The sequence below is a fragment of the Bison bison genome, unplaced genomic scaffold, assembly GCF_000754665.1.
Source record: "Bison bison bison isolate TAMUID 2011002044 unplaced genomic scaffold, Bison_UMD1.0 scf7180017864180, whole genome shotgun sequence".
Lineage (NCBI taxonomy): Eukaryota > Metazoa > Chordata > Mammalia > Artiodactyla > Bovidae > Bison > Bison bison.
In genome coordinates, this window is record NW_011494752.1 from 3,366,093 (window position 1) to 3,383,141 (window position 17,049).

Genomic DNA, 17,049 nt, shown 5'->3' on the forward strand with positions numbered 1-17,049 from the left:
ATTTTAAAAGGTCCATGACTGTCAAAAAGTTAACCACCATTGGATTAAAGGAATACTTTAGCTTTAGTTAAGCCCTCCTACAAAAAAAGAAAACACTAAAATTGCAAAAGAGTGGATAAAGGATACAAAGGGACAACTCAAGAAAGAGAAAAATAAGTAAAATTCATAGACAAGGGAAAAAACTTGTCTTGTCTTGTCTAAGGGAAAAATACCAATCCAAAATAATGGTATCACTCATATTTCACCTATCAGATGACAGTTTTTTAAAAAGATAAATTCAACATTATGGAGGATTAAGTGAGATGGGACTCACTGGTGGGACATAAATTATTATGCAATCTACAATTAAATATGAAAATTCCTTTCACCAAATAATTCTATTTCTAGGAAACTATATTAAGAAATAAATCAAAATGCAAAGATTTATGCAAAGATCCTCAATGCAGTGCTATTATAATATATTTTTAAACTGACAACTAATTGCTCAACAAGGACTGGTGAAATTAAATTTGGATTCATTTATCTTCATGCACAGTCATTAAAACATGTTAATGATACAGGAAATAGCTTATGGCAAGTTATAAAACACTAAATATACCTTGATCTCAGTTATGTTAAAATAAATACAATATCTATGAAGTACTAGAAAGAAATATGCCAAAATATTAACACTATATAGTGATCGTCTATGGATGGCAGTATACTGGAAGGGAGTGGGTGAGAGGTGATTGCCATTCTCCTTTTCCTATTCATCTACATTTTCATTTCTTCCACAATAGGTATGCATCACATCCATTCATTATTTTTTTGTGATTAAAAAAAAAAATTTTATTATTTGGCCATTCCGCACAGCATGTTAGTTTCCCTGACCATGGATTGAATCTATGCCCACTTTAGTGAAAGCATGGAGTCCCAAGGAAGTCCATTATTTTATGATTTTTTTTTAAGAAAAAGAATTTGAACAGTATATAGTAAATTACTTATACAGTACAGAATGATATGGATAAAACCAAGCACCTGTCCAAAAGCAACCAGTTAACATTTTTTTATGCATCTTTACTCTGTATTATTTTTATAATCAGAAAAGGTTAAAAAACACACCCAGAAATATACCTAGTATACTTAATTCTATTCCAGTCTAATTTTCATAAATTTATCTAAGCAGAATTTCCTTTTCTTTAAAACTACTTCTGCCAAACTTAAGAGATACTACTCCCTTAATGCTAATACCTCTGAGGCTCTGTAAAGAAGTCCAACTTAACTTTAACCAATACCCTCCTAATTTTAAGTATTTCAATCATATTTTCTTAATATCCCAGGCTATATTCACATATGCCATCTCTTTACAGCTGCCCATTTCTAAACCTTCAGATTTATTTTAACAGAAGTTGGCTGGATGTCATAGATAGACTACAACAATTTTATTCCCCAAAGACAAGTTACAAATCCAGGAAAACCACAATGTGACCTGAAGAAAATTGTTTTAGAAATACCTGCTTTGGATTCTGAACTGTATGAGCACAAAGCTACGTTTAAAAAAAAAAAGATGCATATAAATGAAGGAGGGCTTCCCAGTAGCTCAGCCGGTAATGAATCCGACTGTAATGCAAGAGACCCTGGTTCTGGTTCTGGTTCTGGGTCAGGAAGATCCCCTGGAGAAGGGCTAGGCGACCCACTCCAGTATTCTTGGGCTTCCCTGGTGGCTTCAGATGGTAAAGAATCTGCCTGCAATGTGGGAGACCTGGGTTTAAACCCTGGATTGGGAAGATCCCCTGGAGGAGGGCATGGCAATTCACTCCAGAATTCTTGCCTGGAGAATCCCCATGGATACAGTAACCTGGCGGGCTACAGTTCATGGGGTGGCAAAGAGTTGGATATGAATGAGTGACTAAGCACAGCATAAATGAAAGAAGGATGAAAAAATGAGAATAACTGTCTAATCTGGGTTTTAACTTTCATTACTATTATTATAATTTGTGAAAAAAAAAAACAACAAAAAGAACACTTCAAAATGTTGCTTGGAGGAGAACCTTACATTTTTTTATGTGCTCGCCTTATTAGGTGTTACAGCACTTTAACTGTAATGATTAACAATCATTTCCAAAGAGTACACTGATGAGGATGGATGGACATTTTATAAAATACGCACTGTTCAGCATAAGAGCAATGTATTAACATCTTAATTTTGATATGAATTAAAGAAGCTGGATTTGTTTAGTACAACCTGTTAAAAAACACAAACATGCAAACAAGAAAGGGAAATAAAATGTACCAATCTACCATACAGAAACATGATTCTTTGCTAGTACCTTTGTCCTTCTTGAAATCCAGTGCATCCTGTTTATCTGTGACAATTTCCTTCATGTTAACAACACTTCGGTGGATCAGCTGACGAAGGATTTTGATCTCACGAATGGCTGTGATTGGGAAGCCCTCTTTTTCATTGTCCAGTCTCACCTTCTTCAGAGCCACTAGCTCTCCTGTTACAGCAAATTCAAACAGTTTTATCATAATTAGCATTTTCTGGCCACCATCATGAATCAACCAATATATGCTCTTGCTCTGATAAACTTAATGCCTACTTTAATGCTACATGCAAGATATTTTATACTGTTTGTTTTTTTTTTTAATCCCCAGGTCCCCTTTCTTATCTTTGATTTTTAAATGACTTTAAAATTTTAATTCAATATTCGATTAGGCCTAAAAATTTTGGATTATTAAAATATACCAAAAATTCAACTACTTCATTTTATTTTCAAGGACTAACTCCTTACCAAACAAAGAGCAACTTACAAATTTTATTTTTACCTTTTCTTAAATCCCCCAAAACATTTTCAGTGGACAACCAGAAGGAAGGCTTTTAGAGGGTAATAATTATATTATGCTTTTGGAAAATTTTGGTCTATTTTGTAACTTTTGGAGACCAAATTAGAACTCAAAGTTTACTTTTGCTAAATCCACTTAAAGCAGCAGTACTGCTAAATTTTTAACCTTCTGACATCTAGAATTTTTTGGCATTATTTACCTGTGTCTTTGTCTTTGGCTTTATATACCTGGCCATAAGTTCCCTCTCCAATAATCCCAATAATGTCAAACTTGTCCACACAGCGTTTCCCCCAGTCACTTTCTGTTTGTCTTCTTTCTCCGTAACGCGGACAACAAATTCTAAAAAAGGCAAAACAAAAAAATAAAACAAACAAAAAAGCTGCTCTAAAAATTTAAGTGTTTTGTTTTGTTTTTTTTCTGCATCACACAGTTTGTGGAAACTTGTTTCCCAACCAGGGATCAAACCCATGACCTTCAGTGGAAGCTCAGAGTATTAACATGCCAAGGAATTCCCTAAGTGTATTCAAAAAGAACAAAACAGAATTCTTTTATGATGATTTCTCTGATTCCTGGGTCTTTTATCAGTTTCTTTATTAAAAAGGCAGGAATCAAATAATATAAAATAAATAGTAAACAGTCTCTCACAGTGGCTGAGATTTTTCTTTTTTTGGCCTCAGGAAGACATAAGATCAAATAATAGAATTGCTGCTTATTTTCTAACTTCTTACTGGCTTCCTCAACTATAGAATGGGAAAATAATCCCTAAATCATAGGGTTACTATAAAAGTAAAATATAAAACTTTGGCAATAATATATGCTCAATAAACGGCAACTGTTTTTCTTACTAAGAGAAGGCGGCTAACAATCAGAAGATCAAACCCAGATTCTACTACATTATGACATGGCAACTCATGTAGTTCAGGGGAAAAAAACCCCACATCTATTAATTCCTCATTAATATGTACATGATTGACATCCTCTGAATATAACGATTTCTTTCTTCTTTAATACTCTAAGTAGTATGAACTCAAAAGATACCATGGGATCAATGTTCATGGTAAACTTGAACTTGGGAAATTATTACTTTTCTAAAAAACATGACAAAGTATCTGGGGATGCAGATGAAAGAATTTTATCCGTGAAAATAAAGCAAGATCTACACTAGGCCCAATCCTCTATGATCCTAATGGTGTAGGTTGTGGTCCAAAGGTAGGGATGGATCCTGCCAAAAACTCACTTTGGTCTCTTTTTGTATGGTTGCTGAGGTGGTGTGATTGCCTTTGGTTCTGGAGAGTCTGGGGGAGATGGATCCCCACCAGGGAGCTCTGGAGGGAGAGGGAGGTCTGTGAGTAGGTGACGTGGTCTTTGTTCCTTCTCTTTCTTCACAGGTTTTGAAGGTAGAGTTTCTTTCGGACTAAACAACAGAGAGGAAAAAAAGAAAAAGATCACAATTACTTAAAGAATGTGCAAATAAAACTCAAAGATTGTAATGTCTGGTTATTAAAAGGTTAAAAAGATTTTACTTTTAAGCGAAAAGCCCCTGTAATATAACATAAAGAAATGGAGTTTAGTCACAGTTCAAGAGACTTGGATTTTGCAAAAAGAAATCTATAGTATATTAAAAAAAAAAACAAAAAAACTTGGATATTATTTGTAGAAACTTTAATAAACTCTTTAATGTCCTCCTGAAGAGGCTATCTGGATTTTTATTGAGATGAAATAAAATACAGGAAGTTATAATCTTAAATTTGCAAAGCACCATGGCAAACCTCCTCTAAAGATTTCAATAATGATGGAAAGCCCAACAGTGTAATACTACTATGTTACTAAAGATGTGGAGAGAAACTTGGAAAAAGCAAAGAGTATTTTAGAGTGTTTTGTAAGAAATACAGCTAAGCTGGAGATCAAAATAAATGATTTATTCCACTGGTTGGGAAGAAAAGGCAATCATATTCAACCACCCAAAATGGATAAATAACTCTCAAACTAAGAATCTAAAAAGAACGAGTCCAAGAGACTATTTTAGAATCATTAAAGCACTGGCGGCTCAAATGGTAATGGTAAAGAACCTTCCTGCCAATGCCAAAGACACGGGTTCAATCCCTGGGTTGGGAAGATCCCCTGGAGAAGGAAATGGCAACCCATGCCAGTATTCTTGCCTGGGAAATTTCCTGGAAAAAGGAGCCTAATGGGCTACAGTTCATGGGGTCACAAGAGTCAGACACGACAATGACTAAACAACAACAACAAAGTACTGGCAGCAGAAAGCCTCTCCAGCAAATTATAATAGTCCGTGGGGGAACAAAAGGGATGGCTTTTCTGGAATAGATTAGAAAATTCAATTTTCAGATCTAATTTTTTAACCACCTCTACTTATGGGTAAAAAAAGGATTTTGCGCTATGCATGTCCTCAGGAAAAATAGGCAGCATACTAATTCATGTCTAGAGATAAAACCATGATAGTCTTTTGTATTCCATCACAGTATCAGAAGATTAAAAAGCATCTGAGAATCCTAACCACAGTAGGAACCTCTTCTACTTTTTCAGCAAGTGGTTATTAAGAGAAAACTTTCATAAATACTTACATAGAACCATAAACACATCTAAGGATAATACAGCTATCCCTTGCAATGTATCTTTTTAAAGCATACTGCTACCTTCAGTGTGTGAAACACAATCTCAAAAGCTACTACTTCCTATTATTTTTCATCATTTTAATCTCAAAAATCATACAAAATAACAGAATCTAGTTTGTACCATATTAACCAGAACTGGGGTAGTCAAGGTAGAGCAAAACGATCATCTGAAATTTTCTGTTAAATTACTGATAGTGATGAACACACACCAACTTGCAGTAAGATTTTTCTACCCTGAAACAAAGTCTGTTACGAGAAAACTCTTGGGTCAGGATGTCATATAGATTTTTTAAATTTCCCCAATTTTTAAGACATTCAGAAAAGAAAATTCCTAATTTTTCAACTACTATGTCAAAATACTTTTTATAAAATTCAATTCATGATTCAAAAATAAAGTCTAGCTTGCTTCTGTGTCACTAGAATTAAATTAACTAAATTCTTTCACCATCATTTCACGTAAGTTCAGTCTATATTTTACATTTACATCTTATTTTCTCCAAAATTTACTTTATGAGTTCAAATATTGCTATTGTGAAAATGTACATTGCTTCTAAAACATTGTATTTCAGTCTGTTATTTCAAGAAAGAATGCGTGTTTGATGGGATATGTACTACCAGTTTAGAGCACACAAGTTAAACAGAGGTTAAATTTTGTTTCAACAAATTCCACATGTACCAAAAGCCTTGCAATAATAATGCATAAAATAAAAATGGTAAAATTGCAATGCTTAGAAATATTATGGTCTTTAGCCTTTAGTGTAGGGTACTCACTAAAATAAAGCTCTATATAGTTCTGAGAACATATGGTAGATACAGAAAGGGTCTAACATAGTGGAAGAAATATTGTCGGAGAAGGCAATGGCACCCCACTCCAGTACTCTTGCCTGGAAAATCCCATGGACAGAGGAGCCTGGTATGCTGCAGTCCATGGGGTCGCTAGGAATCGGACACGACTGAGCGACTTCACTTTCACTTTCATGCACTGGAGAAGGAAATGGCAACCCACTCCAGTGTTCTTGCCTAGAGAATCCCAGGGACGGGGGAGCCTGGTGGGCTGTCGTCTCTGGGGTCACACAGAGTCGGACACGACTGAAGCGACTTAGCAGCAGCAGCAGCAAGTCATTACTTGAAGATTCAGTACCAGAAAGAACAGACTGACCCTATCAATATCAGTATTTCCTGCTTCTCCATTTATACCAGCAGATGGGTTCACTCATGGAGACAAAGTTGCATTAATGCCTGTGTATAATTAAAAAAAAAAAAAAGTTGTCAAATCTCAGAGTGCTCAAATTTTAGAATATGGATAGTCTCTTGGAATTTATGATGCTGGAATTTATTCTGTAGGTACAACGTAAACGCCTCTGAGATGTCTTTACTGTTAATAAAAAAAATATGAATTTACATATGAACTACAAAAAAAGAAAATTAGCTTTATTTTGGGCCATGTCACACAGCTTGTAGGTTCTCAATTCCCTGACCAGGGATGGAACTTGGGCCCACAGCAGTGGAAGCTTGGAGTCCTAACCACTGAAAAGTCAAGGAATTCCCCAAAATTAATTTTTGTAATTTTCAAAATTTAAAATAAACTACTTTAAATATCCCCATCCCTGATAGCTCACTGAATAAAGAATCTGCCGGCAAGGTAGCAGACATAGGAGATATGGGTTCGATCCCTGGGTTGGGAAGATCCCCTGGAGGAAGAAATGGCAACACACTCTAGTATTCCTGCTTGGGAAATCCCATGGATAGAGGAGACTGGGTGACTAAACATGCACTTTAAATGTGGCCATTTATCTCATTCCTCTTAAAGAAGATTGTTTAAAAAGCGATTTATTTTTATAAACGTCTATTAAAATTTGAATGAACATATTAAAAACTTTCTATTAGCATTCTAATAGAATAAAAATAGAAAACAAGCATTCTATTAGCAAAATCCTAAATTCAAACCTGAACGTTTAATAGGTCTTTTATACAAGAGTTCAGTACTTTAAAAATACAGCCTTTAAGAATCCTGTAGACTCTACCCAAGTCTGATAAAACTCCAGATGAACCACGCTATCCAAAAAAAACAAGAGAAGAAAACAACATTTTAAAAACCCTATATGGTTAACTGAAAATTTAAAGAAGAGTATACAGATGATTGGACTTCCCAGGTGGCTCAGTGGTAAAGAACCTGCCTGCCAATGCAAGAGACATAAGAGATGCAGGTTTGATCACTGGGTCAGGAAGATCCCCTGGAGGAGGGCATGGCAACTCACTCACAGTATTCTTGCCTGGAGAATCCCATGGACAGAGCCACAGACAGAGCCTGGGGGAGCGGGGAGTTACAGTCCATAGTGTCGCACAGAGTCGGACACAACTGAAGCAATTTAGCTGCATATATGGATGATCTCCTTAAAAGAAGCATATCCCCATGACCAGCTATGTCTGTGAAGAATGCATTATATCAAAGCGGATGTTTGGAAGCCTTTGCTTCTAGAAATAAGAATTGTAGACTGTGAATCAGAAAGGTTTTTGCAAATACCATTAATTAAATTCACTCTTCTATTTCATACCTGGGTTTATATATTTCTGCTCAATATACATACTATACACACACACACGTTTGAAAGAGAGATTAATTCTTTTCCCAAAAGGACAAATCCTCTAATACAACCTTTATATCATCCATGTAACAAATAATTTCTTAACTACATGCCCAATTTCATTTCACACAAGCCTGGCCTTGGTTCCTTCAGCAGTTTTACTTATTCAAATAATCAGTATTTAATGACTACATTCTATGTCTTATGTTTAAAATACTATAGGCGATAAAAAGATGTATAAGTCACATTCTCAACATTTAAGCTCCTGCAGCCTCCTATGAGATAAAGTACAGAGGAATAGAAGTTCCATTCACAATGTTCAGATTTCTTCCTAAAAAGTCTTCTTACATAAAATTATTTTTTCAGGACTTCCCTGGCAGTTCAATGGTTAAGATTCAGCGCTTCCTATACAGGGGGCACAAGTTTGATCCCTGGTTGAGTAACTAGGATCCCAAATGCCACACAGCCAAAAAAAACTTTTTTTAAATAAACAAATGTTTTTCATGTGAAAGGTGCAGCTGGTTCATGGCACCAAATAAGTAAATGAAGACAAAAACAGAAAAGCCATCTTGAATTTTAAGTTAGTACATAGTGAAAAAATAAAATTGATATTGGAAGAAATCTTCACTTCCATTTTTCTACCTTTAATAAGGACTATTAAATGAAACAGTTACACTTTTGGAATCAGAATATGTAATAAAAATAATTTTTCTCACTTCTCTCTCGCGAGTGTTCTTAAAGACAGCTACACATACTCAAATAAGCACTGAATGATCTTACTTTACCCTTCATTTACAATCTGAAAGATAGAAATCTCTACGTGCCTTCTATCAAAATTGTTCCACATCTGCAAATCTGCACTCTACCCTGACTCATGGTAGATAGGTTCAATGTCTACTTGGTTAGCCAAGTAAACATTTCAAAAGGAAGGTTCCTAGCCACACTGATATGATTCTAGCCACTATGTAAACTAATATTTAAACAAGGTTCTCATGGAAAGATAGTGGCCTAGGTTCCCTCTGGATGACTTCTTTTTCAACAAAACTACAAAAATATATATTTTGTATCTATGGTAAGTATATTGTGTACCTCAAACAAATTTTCCTACATAAATTTCAGGTTCTTTTCTTCTCATTTGTAGTTCTCAGGATGTGGCAGAATTCATTAATACCTATTAATATTAGAAAGAGCATGTGGAATTTTTCTTTAAAATAATATTTACCACTATATATAGTAATGGAGCCATTCATTTAAATAGTCTCTTTTCCCATCATTTATTGCACTTGCACCTTCTAAAAAAGCACAGAGAGTAGTTTGAAAAACTATAGACCTAAAGGGCTGAAATGTATCACGATTTAAACTACTGCTGTCACCTGGAAAGTAACAGAAGCTTGGGAATTGATCTGGGACGCACGACTGATAATATTTATTTCTGTGCTTACAACGAAAACTTGTTGTATTAAGTGAAACTCATATTCTCTATAACAAGAGGGCAGAATCTCCATAGAAAAACAATAACCCGAAGACTGCCATGGTATATGTCACTGCTGATTCAAGTTTGTTTGGTTGTACTTGCCTAGCTAAGTCCACCAAGAAATTAAACAAATATATTTCCTAATGTCTTCCATGAAATCAGACTCATGTTTCAAATCATTTCAGGTCTCAATAGTCAAAAGGATTATTAAAATGAGAGCTCTTCTTATCACCACACTGTGAATTTATATTCTAATTAGCAAAGACTCTACATATTGTTCTTTTGCTTCTTAAGGATAATTTTTTTAAAGCATCAAGATGGAAAAAAGTCGATATAAAAGACATTTTTGGGACTACTTAGGATCTTAATATTATTATTATTGATATGCTACTGATATTATTCAATAAATGAATGTATTTTAGGGTGATAAAGGTATTATGATTATACAGGAAAGTGTTCTTGTTAGAAGAGACATGCTAAACTATTCAAAAAAGTCATAATATCTGTAGTTTAAAAAAATATGGTAAAAAATTAACTGGTCAATCTAGCTGAAGGGCATACAGGTGTTAATTTTTCTGCAGCTATGTAATACTGAAATTTTCAACATAAAAATTCAAGGAGAAAAACACATGATTTTTAAAACTTTCAATCAAAATTATTGATAAATACTCGTGAGAAAAAGGATTACTAGACCTCAAATTATAATTATCTTTTCCTAATCATGTCATACATAAGGACTTTTTCCACTGAAAACCTAACATCACAGGCACTTCCTATTCATGAAAGCATTCTAAACAGACACACATCAGAACAATTTTGACAAAGCCTTGAGAACAAAAACTACATTACACTTAGATCAAGAGGGTTAAAATTTCCCAGTTAACTACAGTACTTACCTATCCATGTCATCATCTCCCAGTAATAAGGGTGGGAGGGGCAGAGGAGGCAACGTTGAAGTTTTTAGGTGTGGAATAGCAGCTGTTACAGATACTTGAGTCTTCAAAGAAACCTGTACAGAGGGCTGAGAATTTGCCTGAGAGGACAGAGTAGATGTCCTTGGATGAACAGAGGGGGGCAAAGTTGAAGTACTTGAAGAAAGAACCTGACTAAATGTTGGCTGGGGAGGAGGCAGAGGTGGCTGCTGTGGAATAGCTGGCAGTGGAGGCAAAGGTGGCAAGGGGGGTGTCTGTGGTGGAGGGGTAGTAGTTGGTAAAGGAGGTGGAGAAGTAACTGTGGGAAGAGGAGGAAGGGTCTCCTTTTCAGATGTCTCTGTCTCTTTTGGAGTAACAATCTCCTCTTTCAGTGCTACAGGTTTAGAGTCTTTTGTTCCCTGTACTTTTGTATCTTTAAGAACAGGATGCTTCTCAGAGTTCTCATCCAACTTCACTTTCCCTGTATCTAAAGAATTTTTGACCTCTGTGTTTAGATGTGTTACATTCACCAGTTCAGTATCTGGGGCAGATTTTTCCAATTTTACACCTCTGGGTAACTTTTTAGGCTCCAAGCCTGAATCCTTAGCCTCCACTGAACTGTTCTCTTTTCTAGGTAAAAATATAGGTGAACCCTTGGATTCCTTCCCATCCATTTTTGCTGCTGCTGCAGCTGCTGCTCTCTCCTTCTTTTTCCTACTGAGTTCAGCTCCCAAGCTGGAGTTCAATGGAAGCCTGACAGGTGAGATACTGGAATGTCGACTGCGTGACCCGGATCTCTTCTTTTTACTATGAGAAGATGAGTGTCTTGAATATGCAGGACTTCTACTTCTAGACTTCATTGATTTTCTACTGGAAAAAGAAAAAAAAATTAAATGAATAGACTACAGCAATACGGAAGAAAACAGATTAGTTAAACTATGAAGAACTGTAACTAAAAAAACCCAGTTTGAGTACTTAGCAGTCTTAAAAATAGATTGTTGTTGTTGTTTAGTTGCTCAGTCCTGTCTGACTCTTTGCGACCCCATGGACTGCAGCACACCAGGCTTCCTTGTCCTTCACTATCTCCAAGAAGTTTGCTCAAATTCATGTTCATTGAATCGGTGATGCTATCTAATCATCTCATCCTCTGCCACCCTCTTCTCCTCCTGCCCTCAATCTTCCCCAGCATCAGAGCCTTTTCCAATGACTGGCTCTTCGCATTAGGTGGCCAAAGTATTAGAGTTTCAGCTTTAGCATCAGTCCTTCCTATGAATATTCAGGGTTGATTTCTTTTAGGATTGACTGGTTTAATTGCCTTGCAGTCCATGGCACCCACTCTCAAGAGTCTTCTTCAGCACCACAATTTGAAAGCATCAATTCTTTGGCTTTCAGCCTTCTTTATGGTCCAACTCTCACATCCATACATGACTAATGGGAAAACCATACCTTCGACTATACAGACCTTTGTCGGCAAAGTGATGTCTTTGCTTTGTAATATGTTGTCTAAGTTTGTCATAGCTTTCCTTCCAAGGAGCAAGTGTCTTTTAATTTCACGGCTGCAGTCACCGTTTCCGAAGTGATTTTGAAGCCCAAGAAAATAAAATCTGTCACTGCTTCCATTTTTTTCCCCTTCTATTTGCCATGAAGTGATGGGACTGGATGGTACCATCAAATAATAATAGTAATAATGTATCAATATTGGTTCATTAATTATAACAAATGTAAGATAATAATAATAGGGGAAACTGAGTTTGAGGATATGAAAGAATTCTTTGTACTAGTTTCAGAATTTTTCTATAAATTTAAAAATGTTCTTTACTCTAAAAAATGGATTAGAAGGAAATAATCCTTCATGGTAACATATTTCAGTCATATAATCTAAAAATTATCCACTACTTATTCAACTGAAAGATGGATGGATATTTTTTCCCATGTTAGAAAATATCCATATTCACGATTACTTTTAGAATTTTGGTTTAAGTATCTGATAAAGTGAAAACATGATTTTTAAAAGTCATACTTAATGCTAAACGTAGTAACTAGCACACTTCACCAAAACCTAAAATTTTAAACTAGAGAGCTATCTAATTGAGAAATCCCAGGAAAAGATTTTGTTCCTGAATCCCCAGTTTATAATTAAGTTGTGCCTATACTAAACAAACTCTCAAGATACAAGACTTAGGATTTACAAACTATGTAAACTGGAGAAACTGTCTTGCCAAAATAATTTATTAGACGTTCTTAAAACTATGATGGCTTCTAGTACTTTCAAATATAAAATGATTTCCAATAAACATTTTAGAAATTCATAAAGCAAGGTATTATTGCATGTTCAACTTATTTTCTCCATTATTAAGAAAGGATTGGGAAGTAAAATCTGGGAATCTAAAAGGCAGATTATTCTAAATTAAAATCCAACCCCCTCTTAATTCTTTTTGCTTTTTAATAAAGTCAAATGTATTACCGGCCTTCTCAGGTAGTGCTAGTGGTAAAGAACTTGCCTGCCAATGCAGGAGACATAAGAGATGCAGGTTCGACCCTTGGGTCAGGAAGATCCTCTGGAGGAGGGCATGGCAACCCACTCCAGTATTCTTGCCAGGAGAATCCCCATGGACAGAGGAGCCTGGCAGGCTAAAATCCATGGGGTCACAAAGAGTCCGACACAACTGAAGGAACTCAGCAGGCACACAATGTGTCAAGTATGACTGGACAAAACATAATTTGCCCAATAGTCTAAAACAAATTGTTCCCATTTCAGATCTTCAATATCTCCCTTTTATGGCTGATCATTGGTAAGACTGATGTGATTCAAAATGTTTCAAAACAAATAGCATATACATGGTAGGGGAAACAACTCACATGATGTTAGTCATGATTTTCTTATACCCATAATGCCTTTTGGAAATTTTCTTCCAAAAGTTAATTAAAATATAAAATAATCACTGGAATCAAACAACAACATTTATATGAACATGAGGATACAAGACAATGAAACTAGTTAAATGGATTTACTAAATACCCAGTTACTCTTAAGAAAACTAATACCTCTGTAAACAAAGTGGCTAAAACAAGAGGCTTTCTCTAAATTACAGACTGGGTTGAAACTAACATTATCTCAGGAAAACACTAAGTAATGTCAGAAACATGCCCTACAAGCCACTGTTTCTTTAATCTTTCCGCATGACTAAATCTTCCTAAAGAACTCTGCTACAAATCCTTCAACTTCTGAACAGAAGCTTACTGTAATAGGACATTTGGATGGCTGTAAGTTACATAATGTTAAAGTTGAGGTCCAGATCCACTCTTTAAGGAAAAAAGGGGGTAAAAAGAGGACAACAAATAGGTAAATTGTCTTCAAACAGTGAACAAAACTGTCTTCAATAACAAATGTATTTTTTCCCTGAATTAAGTTAGATTCCACCCATTTGAAATGAAATTGCTACTATTAATCACTACTAATTTGGTGGATGCAAAGATCTTCAAAGTTTCTCTCAAAGCATTTTCAGTCTTTAAAAATGATATTGCTTGTTTAATTCTGCCTGTTTCTCTCAAGGCAAAAAAAAAAAAACACAAAAAAACGAGAAGACCATAAAAGGGATCTATATGTTCCCTACCCTAAGAAACTGAATGAGGAAAAATATGTACGTATGCACATATCACACACCTAAAACATGTAATGCTCTTTACTAGCCAACTAAAAATGTGCATGTGACTCCAAGATTATTAGTGTTTATATTTGTGTCCTATAGGATCATGTTGTGTTTTCAATTCTTACTTGATTTATTTTTACCATTACTGCACTAATTACAACTGAGTACAGGAAGAGAGAACTTGAGATTTGAACCCAAAAGGAATTATTGCAAAAGCAGCTTGTTTTTACTGAAACTTGTTTTAGCCTCAATGCAATTCTGTATTCTCAAACCCCCTAACAATCAAAATTCTCAGAACAGCCTTAATGAAACTACTCCCTCAAGAAAACAAATATTCTGAGACTATTTCTTAGGCATCCTTAAAAAAAGCTAAGCAATTTTACAAATAGTACACTTAAGACATCTACTTCACTGTATATAAATTTACTTCTCATTCCTCCAGAAAAAAAAAGTCAACTCTAGCTAATGGTGTACATGCTAAAGTGTTTATAGTGAAGTATACTGATATATGCAACTTACTTTGAGATGAATCAAAACAAATGAAGATGGCTTGATGAAGAGATGGATAGAAATGATAAAATGTATATCAAGTATTAATTGTAGAATCTAGGTGGTACATATTTGAGTCCTGACTACAATAATAAAATGGAGGGGGAAAGCCTAAGGAACTTCATACTCTGACAGCTAGGAACTCTTTTAACTTGATGAATTCAAACTAGTTTATGAAAAATTATAGCTTTAGGTCAGCAAAAATTACTCACATTGACATATAAAAGACATGGCATGGATTTTTTTCTAATTTCTCTACTAGTTTTCAACATTTTTCTCACTCACTGATAAAACTTACTGACCAGGCACTGTACCTGGCCATGCACTCATATTTACTAATTAAACCTCGCAACTCTAGAACTAGGTAGTTATTACTCTTATTTCACACACAGAGAAATTAAATTATATGCCAAAGGTTACAAAACAAGATTAGGATTCCACTCAGATGTGACTCCTAAGCTCAAGTTCTCCTTTTGTGGAAAATGGTAAGACTATAAAGAGGGAGGTACATACACCTCATCACTTAGGAACAAGAACAGTTTTCTGTATACAATTCACTCCAACAATTAAATTTCAAACTAACATGTCTTTATCACCAAAGATATCACAGTGAAGATACTATTAGCATTTTTTAAAAGAAAGATTTTGAACACTGCTGTGGTCACAAGATAGTGGTGATGCTTGTAAAGAAAATCAAAGTATCCTTGGAACCAATTTCTGCCAGGTTATACCATAAAAGGGAAGAGCTAATCAGTTTAATTCCCACTAGAAACATCAAAGATGGGAGTCTTTTGTAAGTTATCAAAAAAACTGTCTATAAGGAAATAAACTTACAGGTCTGGAGACACAGTGGACAACGCAAGTGGTAGATGACCTAGGAAAACAGCCTCAAATAACACAAATGAAATCTCCAATCAGGTCCAATGAAGCCTAAAGCACTAATTCCAAAGTGAATTTCAAAAAGTTAAGACAAAGCAACCGAAATAACTGGATAAACTCTGAGAACCAGTATCAACTCCATGCATTTGGTAAGCAGAAGCCTATGATTTTTTCTCACATAGGAGCTTACAGCTGAAGGTCCCAGCACTGGAAGTACCTACCTTTAGCAGCTTTAGGCATGTGAACTCTCCTCTTCAATTCTGGGTTAAGGGGAAGAGCAGTCTCACCTACATTATGACTAGCCAACAGCAAAATGTTCTAGACAATGCCAAACACTGGGGGCTTCCACAAAATGTTAACAGGTCTAATCCCCAGTTCCTCATAAGCCACTGTAGGAAAGAACGGACTGTTAGACAAATAGCTCACCTGGGAAGTGGACTCCGGCTCAGAGAGCGCTTGCTCAGAAAAGGGCTGCTGGACCGCCTTCGACCGTAGGGACTGGGTGATCTCCCACTGTAAGAGCCACTCCTTTCATAGCTGGAAGAACGTCGCCGGCTATAGGGACTCACAGACCTCTGTCGTCTACTGTAGGGACTGGGTGACCGAGTGCTGGACTGGTAGGCAGAAGGCTCCTTGTAAGGCGGGCTGATTGACTGCCTTCTAGAGGTACTTCCCGGACTCTTCTTGTAGGAGTCGTAATTGCTAGAGGTGTGAGATCTCGGGGGACTAAGGTCATAATCTTGGCCGTAAGAAGCTCCGGAGGGGCTATCATCTTGCTTGGGACTGTCGGACCACTTCCGGTGGGGACTCCTGGATCTCCGTTTAGGGCTGTCCACGGTTTTGTAACTTTTGGGTGTTTCCCTCTTCCGATGACTTTTACTTCGGTCTTTGTGTCCCGACTTCAACTCACGCTCTTTCCGGGTCTTCTCCTTATGGAGTTTGGATGACCTGGATTCCTTGTTGCTGCTTTTCGAGATCTGAGCCTTCCCGTGGTCATCATTCTCCTCATTTGAACGCTTTGAACTTCCTGATATCCGGTCCTTCGTCGAGCCCGACTTGCTGGAGGCTTCCAGGTTTTTTTCTTTCTCTGTCTGTTTAGTTTTTAATAAGTCGCGAGTACGTCGGTGCTGGTGGTGACGGTGTTTATGCAGGCGGTCGCTGCGATCAGTCCCGCGACGTTCATCATTTTCCCTCCGGTCCACTTTGAAAGCCAGGTCATCAGAGAAGGTATCGGAATCAGAGCTAATGTCATCATATTCCACCAAAGGTTTGATAACTGTGCCCAAAGGTGCTGCTTCGGGTGTCACCAATCCCATGTCTTTGGAGTGCTTGGACTTATGCCGCTTGTGCTTCGACCCCAAGCGGTGACGCTCTCTGCTGTTGGAGCTGCCACCTCCCGATGACGGCTGCAAAGTTCCAGAAGCTCCCCCACTCCCGTCCTTCTTGCCCCCATGTCTCTCTGGATTGGGCATTCCCTTTCCCCTGGCCTCAAAAAGGGGAAAAAGTTCCCCAGCACTCCAAAAAGTAACCCCCACCCTC

The 17,049-nt window shown here is 36.5% G+C and overlaps 1 protein-coding gene across 6 annotated transcripts in view; it reads right to left on the reverse strand.

The window, feature by feature from the left end:
- The window catches only part of CDK12 (cyclin-dependent kinase 12), a 59,393-nt gene extending 42,350 nt beyond the window's left edge, over positions 1-17,043 (reverse strand). For 5 of the 6 annotated variants that reach the window (XR_825522.1, XR_825520.1, XR_825521.1 and 2 more), the window contains exons 1-5: positions 15,937-17,043; positions 10,418-11,302; positions 4,064-4,240; positions 3,026-3,165; positions 2,310-2,480 (exon numbers count right to left, since the gene is read on the reverse strand). Coding sequence is in view for 3 of the 6 variants with exons in the window: in XM_010842668.1 (XP_010840970.1) it covers positions 2,310-2,480; positions 3,026-3,165; positions 4,064-4,240; positions 10,418-11,302; positions 15,937-16,982 (2,419 nt within the window). In the remaining 3 variants the exon portion in view is untranslated. The remainder of the gene's footprint in view (positions 1-2,309; positions 2,481-3,025; positions 3,166-4,063; positions 4,241-10,417; positions 11,303-15,936) is intronic. The other variant, XM_010842667.1, reaches the window with a different exon arrangement.
- Positions 17,044-17,049: the final 6 nt, after the last annotated feature.